At 44.6% G+C, this 7,674-nt stretch overlaps 1 protein-coding gene and 1 non-coding gene across 2 annotated transcripts; both read right to left on the bottom strand.

The window, feature by feature from the left end:
* Positions 1-491: 491 nt before the first annotated feature.
* Positions 492-3,623, bottom strand: LOC132421766 (CD209 antigen-like protein C). The gene is made up of 8 exons (XM_060006578.1): positions 3,489-3,623; positions 3,266-3,340; positions 3,066-3,152; positions 2,617-2,766; positions 2,325-2,402; positions 1,930-2,081; positions 1,328-1,440; positions 492-918 (listed from the first exon to the last, which is right to left on the bottom strand). The coding sequence occupies exons 1-8, from the start codon at positions 3,526-3,528 to the stop codon at positions 777-779; spliced, it is 837 nt and encodes a 278-aa protein (XP_059862561.1). The 5' UTR covers positions 3,529-3,623; the 3' UTR covers positions 492-776.
* Positions 3,624-6,339: 2,716 nt separating this feature from the next.
* On the bottom strand, positions 6,340-6,446 carry LOC132423820 (U6 spliceosomal RNA). The gene has a single exon (XR_009519123.1). It is a non-coding gene; the product is annotated as a U6 spliceosomal RNA (small nuclear RNA).
* Positions 6,447-7,674: the final 1,228 nt, after the last annotated feature.

Here is a 7,674-nt window from a genome sequence, read left to right on the forward strand (position 1 = left end):
CTATTGTAGAGCACAGGGAGTGATATTCAATATCCTGTAATAAACCACAATGGAAAAGGATATGAATAAAAAAATATACATGTATAAAATCACTTTCCTGTACACTGGAAATTAACACAACATTGTAAATCAACTTTACTTCAATAAGATATATTTTGAAAAAATAAAGTACCTGAATAAATAATTGGTTCACGAATCAATGAACACATAGATAGCTAGACAGACACACACATACCTATACATATTGTGTGTATATATATATATATATGTATATATGTACTGTCCCAACCAAAATTACAAACTGATTCAAAACTGTATCTGGGAAATAAAATACACAGTAGTAGAGAAAAATATATTGAAAAAAGATCATGTCCTAATGTACATCAAACAGATTATCAAACTATAGTAACTGAAAAAAAAAACCTGTAGTAAGTGAAACAGTGGCAAGGAACAAAAATAAGTTCAATGGAACACATAATGCAATGTATGACTTTATTAAGGGGATGTCATGGGGGAGCTGAGGCGGGGCTGAGACCATCAATAGATGAAAAAAGATGGTCTATAGCCTATGGTGGGATGGGTCCTAGAGGATAAGGCGGTCTCAGAATCTGCCTCAGGATCTCGAAGACCTCCGTACAGGAGGGAGATGGGAATTCACCAAAGGGAAAAACAGAAACGGGTGGGGCCTGAGAGAGACCAGACCAGCAGACCGCATGTCTCAGTTGCCTGATCTCTGCAAACCGGGACAGGGTGGGGTGGGGGGGAGGCAGTGACCCTCAGAGGGCTGGGCAGGGAGACGAGGGCTTCTCACAGATCCAGGAGTTTTGGGTGCTACATTTGCCATCATTCCAGCCATCGTTGTACAATTCCACACAGTCCTCATCTTCGTGGTTGTTGGGTTCCCCTTTCTTCCAGAAGCTGTGAACCCCATGAGAGCTCTGAGCCCCCTACTCCTCCCAGAGCCCACCCCCAGGCCCCCCCTTTGGAGGAGCTGGTCCCTGGGCTTTGGCAGCAAATTGCCAAGAAACAGCCAGAGGGTGGTGAGGAGTTTGGAGGCAGGGTTTTGGAAATGTGGGTTAGGGTTAGAATCCACCTCCATTAGCATCAGCTCTGGCAAAGTTAAAATGCAGATTCTTGGGCCATTACCCAGACTTACAGAATCTGAGGCCCCCACCACTACCACTCCCACCCCCAGAATGAAGGCAGGACTCTGCATCTTCACCAAGCTCCTCAGGTGATACTTTCCAGTCCCAGAGTCTGAGCAACCCTGCTTTGAAGGAGGGGCGTCTCTGCCCGCACCCTCGGGCCATTGTCACTGGGAGGTCACCTGAGTTGGAGGGGGCTGTTGTCCACCCATTTCCAGGAACCCTCATTGTGGCGGTCACTGAGGCCAATCCAGGTGGGTTTATTATATCTGACATACCAAATCTTCAGGAATTTCTGGGGGTGGGGGTGGGGAGAGGGGTATCAGAAGGAAGATCCCTGAATGCCACGCATCCCATGTCTGCCCACGTTCCCATGGTCCCCTGCCTCCCGTGGAAGTTCCTTTCACAGTCTAGCCTATAGCCCCTACTCCAGTTGTATGTGTTCACATGTGTGTGGAGGCTGTGGATGTGTGTTAATATACATACATGTGTGGATATGTGTTAACTTGTGTCTCAGTTGACATACGTTATGTGTGGTCTCGAGGGTACTCTAAATTCCTTTTCTGTCCAGACATGGGCTCCTCTCAAACATGTTCTTCTCTCACTTGACCTTCCCGAGTCCATTATGCTTCCTCCTCCAGGAAGTCTTCCCTGACTGCCTCTCACCTCTCACCCCCATCTGCTCCCTGGACCTCCATCTCTCAGAGGGCAGAGGAGTGCAGCAGAAAGCTCTTTCTTGACCAGTCATATGGCCCAGCCCCAAGGGGAACCTTGCCCGGCCCACCTGCTCCTCAAGACTTTTGATGATCACCAGCTGGGCCCCAATGTCCTTACAGGAGGAGACAGCAGATTTCCAGTCACTCTGGGTCCAGGAGAATAAGTAGCAGCTCCCCTGGAAGAATTCCCAATTCCAAGGACAGGGACGGCACAGGCCAGCTGGGAAGGAGGAATGGGGTTGGGACAGAGAGGTCACTTGGCTCCTAGGCCCCAGACACCTGCATCAGACCTTGGGAACCTAGGGCCAGCCCCTGTGTTCAGCTGTCAGCTCAGTCCCCAAGAAATCCATGAGAAAGAACCCAGCTCTGCCCTGCCCTCCTCAGTGTGGCAGCCATAGAAGGTGGGTCCCAGCCCCACCTACAATCCTGTGACTTCCTCTTGACTTTGACATGGGACCCTTACCCAGGGTGGCATTCATCCAGGTCAGGTGCTGCAGGATCTCCTCCAGGTTTGATTGCATCTGCCCCTGTGCAACATCAACTGGAGGGAGAGGACCTCAATTATTAAGCCCCTACTGTGTGCTTGGTGCAGAGAGGGCCCCATGAGAACATTATGTATGGATCTCACAGGAACCTGAAGAGCCCATGACACAAAGAAACTGAGGCTTAGAGAGTGACTTGCCCAACATCACCAGCCCCCAGGACCTCTTGCAGGGCTCCAATCCACTCCCCCACTCCTGCCCTCTCTCCTTCACCCCTGGTGGTGATGGATGTTCCAAGGTCCTGCTCCCTCAGAGCCCCATCCCCTCTCTGACTCTGGAACCCGGCGTCCAGCCCCTCATCCAGGCTGTTGTTCTCCACGTGGTGGTCCCCCAAATCTCTCTGCAGGAACTGGATCCTGGAAACTACAACAGAGCAGAGAATTCCCCCTTTATGAGCGCCAACTCTATCCCTGACCCGGTGCCAAGTCCGGTTTCAAGGTCTCAGGGAAACTAAGCTCCCCATAGAGGAGGATGTACTGCATTTCACGTGAGGAAACAGGATCAGAGAGGGGGAGTAACTGGCCCATGGTCACACAGAAGGTGACACGGAGCCCAAACGCCCCAGCCCTAGTAGGTCTGGAGGATGTGGAAAAGGGCAAAGACCATCCCAGAGAGAAAACCCAAAGGGACCCAGGACTCCAAACCCCCAGATGCTGACTCACCTTGAACCAGGGTGGTCAGCTGGAGCATGAAGAAAGCCAGTGAGATGAAGAGCAGCAGGGGAAGCAGAGGGTTCTGGGTCAGACACCCTGCAGGACCAGCAGATGGGCAGAGCTTGGGGCTCAGGGGCAGATCCTGTCCCACCCCACCCCCAACCACCCCCTTCCCCAGTCGCCTGCTCCTGAACCAGCCGCTCTGGTACCTGGTGAGCTCCTCAAACTGCGTAGGAGTCCAGGGTGTCTCTCAGCCAATGTCTGGCCCCCAAATGTCTCCTCCTCTGAATAGGACAGAGCACATGCAATTGAACTTGGAAGCCTGCTGAGTCCTCTCTCAGAACTGCAAGCTGAAGGCCAGGCCCCAGCACCTTCAGAACACTGGGGCCCTGTCATCCCCACCATCACCCCAGACTGGGGGTCCAGCCTCACCGGAGCCACCCGGTTCCTTGGGGTTACACATCTCTGCCATCCTCCTTTCCTCTCTGTCCCTCTTTCTAACTCCTCTCTGAACTATGGTTTTTATAACCCCACGTATTTCCCTCTGTAGCCCTTCCTCAGATCTGTTCTTTCTCAACTCAGGAAGAATGAGGAACAGGATGCGGATAACACTTCCTCTCAGAAAAATCCGGGGAGGGATAAAGCGCCTGACACAACTGAGAGGTCAGTTAGGATCGGGTAGAAGCTGTGCAGTCAATTTTGGTGCCAGAAGGCACTGTTCCAACCCCTATCCAGTCCTGGGACCTTCAGCCTCACATTCTCAGAGCCTCAGTTTCCTCAACTGTGAAATGGGACAATTACCCTGCCTCACACTGTAATTGTAAGGTTTAATACAGTGCACTAGTAATGGGTATAAATTGCCTATTCTAATGATGAATACTCAGCAATAACAGCACTTAAGCATGTGCCCACTGTTCCCCCTGGTGTGTGTTCTCCCTCACTGTAGCAAGTAATAAGCCCGGATTTGTTAACCACAGGTGTGTTCCTAGTGGTCTAACAGTTCTCACAACAGCCCTATGAGATAGGTAGTTATTATCCTGCTTTACTGATGAGGAAACTGAGAAACAGAGAGGGCAAGCAGTTGCCTGAGGTCACATAGCTCAAAAGCAGTGGGGCTGGGAGTTGACCCATGAGTCCCTGCTTAACCACTACACAAAGCAGTTACTTTTTTCTCCTTTGTAGTTACTAAGTATTTTGTAGAGAGTCACTTTGAAACTTTGTGTATTGAGCTTCCAATTTATTTCTGTATGGACCCTGGTCTCCTATCTGATGCAATTGGGTGTATGTTACAATCTTTTTTTTTTTAAATCTAAAGTGAGTTTCTTGGGGCTTCTCTGGTGGCGCAGTGGTTAAGAATCCGCCTGCCAATGCAGGGGACACAGGTTCAAGCCCTGGTCCAGGAAGATGTCACATGCCACAACTAAGCCTGTGTGCCACAACTACTGAGCCTGCGTGCCACAGCTACTGAAGCCCGCCTGCCTAGAGCCCATGTTCTGCAACAAGAGAAGCCACCACAATGAGAAGCCTGTGCACCGCAACCAAGAGTGACCCCCTCGCCACACTAGAGAAAACCTGTGTGCAGCAACATAGACCCAATGCAACTAAAAATAAATAAGTAGAACAAATAAATTTATTTTAAAAAATAAATAAATAAAGTGAGTCTCTTGTAGACAGCATATAATTGGATCATCTTTTTATTCATTCTGTCAATCTCTACCTTTTAATTGGAGAATTTAACTCTTTTATATTTAATGTAATTACTGATAAGGTAGGGCTTCTATCTGCCATTTTACTATTTGTTTTTCATATGTTTTATTTCTTTTTCGTTCCTCAGTTCCTTTGGTACTACCTTTTTTCATGTTAAATAGATACTTTCTTCTTTTTTTAAAAATTGAAGTATAGTGATTTACAATGTTGTATTAGTTTCTGGTGTACATCAAAGTTATTCAGTACATATATATTCTTTTTTCATATTCTTTTCCATTACAGTTTATTACAAGATATTGAATGTACTTCCCTGTGCTATACAGTAAATCGTTGTTGTTTATCTATTTTATATATAGTAGTTTTTTATATAGTAGTTCATCCTCTCCAGCATTTTTATTTATTTGTTTGTTTGTTTATTTTTGGCTGCATTGGCTTTTCATTGCTGCACACAAGCTTTCTCTATTTGCGGCGAACAGGGGCTACTCTTTGTTGCAGTGCACAGGCTTCTCATCGTGGTGGCTTCTCTTGTTGTAGAGCACGGGCTCTAGGATGCTCAGGCTTCACTAGTTGTGGCCCACAGGTCTTGTTGCTCCGTGGCATAAGGGATCTTCCCTGACCAGGGCTCAAACCCATGTCCGCTGCATTGGTAGGCAGATTCTTAACCACTGCACCACCAGGGTAGCCCTCCAGCATATATTTTTTGTAACTTTTAAAATTTATTTTTTTAATTATTTATTTATTTATTATTTTATTTATTTATTTTGGCTGCACCAGATCTTAGTTGCAGCATGTGGGATCTACATTGCGACATGTATTGCAGAATCAGTTCCCCGACCAGGGATTAAACCCGGGCCCCCTGAATTGGGAGCTCAGAGTCTTACCCACTAGACCACTAAGGAGGACCCCTGTAAATTTTTAATGGTGGCTATTCTGACTGGTGTGAGGTGGTACCTCATTGTAGTTTTGATTTGCATTTCTCTAATAACTAGCAGTGTTGAGCATATTTTCATGTGCCTATTGGTCATCTGTGCATCTTCTTTGGAGGAATGTCTATTTAGTTCTTCTGCCCATTTTTTTTAATTCTCTTGTTCTTTTATTTAACCAGTTTTTTAAAATAGATCTTTATTGGAGTATAATTGCTTCACAATACTGTGTTAGTTTCTGTTGTACATCAAAGTGAATCAGCCATATGCATACATATGCCCCCATATCCCCTCCCTCTTGAGCCTCCCTCTCATCCTCCCTATCCCACCCCTCTCAGTCATCGCAAACACCAGGCTGATCTCCCTGTGCTATGCTGCTGCTTCCAACTAGCTAAATATTTTACATTCAGTAGTGTATATATGTCGATGCTACTCTCACTTTGCCCCAGCTTCCCCTCCCACCCCGTGTCCTCAAGTCCATTCTCTATGTCTACATCTTTATTCCTGCCCTGCAACTAGTTTCATCAGTACCGTTTTTTTTTTAATAAGATTCCATATATATGCGTTAGCATACAGCATTTGTTTTTCTCTTTCTGACTTACTTCACTCTGTATGACAGACTCTACGTCCATCCACCTCACTACAAATAACTCAAAAATATAGAACGCTTCACGAATTTGCGTGTCATCCTTGCACAGTGGCCATGCTAATCTTCTCTGTATCATTCTAATTTTAGTACATGTGCTGCCAAAGCGAGCACTTCTGCCCATTTTTTGATTGGGTTGTTTTGTTGTTGTTGTTGTTTTTGAGTTGTATGAGCTGTTTGTATATTTCGGAACTTAAGCCCTTGTCGGTCGTATCATTTACAAATATTTTCTTCCTAGTTGTAGGTTGTATTTTCGCTTTGTTTATGGTTTCCTTAGCTGTGCAAAAGTTTATAAGTTTGATTAGGTCCCATTTGTTTATTTTTGCTTTTATTTCTTTTGCCTTGGTAGACTGACCTATAAAAACATTGGTACAATTTATGTCAGAGAATGTTTTGCCTATGCTCTCTTCTAGGAGTTTTATGGTGTCATGTCTTATATTTACGTTTTTAAGCCATTTTGAGTTTATTTTTGTGTAGGGTGTGAGGGTGTGTTCTAACTTCATTGATTTACGTGTGGTTGTCCAGCTTTCCCAACACCACTTGCTGAAGAGACTGTCTTTTCTTCATTGTATATTCTTGCCTCCTTTGTCAAACAGTAATTGACCGTAGGTGTGTGGGTTTATTTCTGGGCTCTCTGTTCTGTTCCATTGATCCTTTTGTCTGTTTCTGTGCTAATACCATGTTGTTTTGATTACTGTAGCTTTGTAGTATTGTCTGAAGTCTGGAAGGGTTATGCCTCCAGCTTTGTTCTTTTTCCTCAAGACTGCTTTGGCAATTCTGGTTTTTTTAAGGTTTCATATAAAATTTAGGATTATTTGTACTAGTTCTGTGGAAAATGTCATGGGTAATATGAGAGGGATCACATTAAATCTGTAGGTTGCTTTGGGTAGTATGGCCATTTTAATCAATATTAATTCTTCCAATCCAAGAGCATGGGATATCTTTCTATCTCTTTGAATCATTTTCAATTTCCTTTTTCAATGTTTTATAGTTCTCAGCTGATAAGTCTTTCACTTCCTTGGTCAGGTTAATTCCTAAGTACTTCATTTTATTTTGTTGTTGTTGTTGCAGTTTAAAAAGAGATTTTTTTAAATTTTCCTTCTTGATATTTCATTGTTAGTGTAAAGAAATACAACAGATTTCTGTATGTTAATCATGTATCCTGCTATCTTGCTGAATATGTTTATCAGTTCTAGTAGTTTTTGTGTGGAGTCTTTAGGGTTTTCTATTAAATAGATATTTTCTAGTGTATCATTTAAAATCTCTTGTTTCTTTTACTATATATTTTTGACTTATTTTCTTAGTGGTTGCCCTGGGGTTTACTATTAACATTGTTAATTTA

Source organism: Delphinus delphis, chromosome 3, assembly GCF_949987515.2.
Source record: "Delphinus delphis chromosome 3, mDelDel1.2, whole genome shotgun sequence".
Taxonomy (NCBI): Eukaryota; Metazoa; Chordata; class Mammalia; order Artiodactyla; family Delphinidae; genus Delphinus; species Delphinus delphis.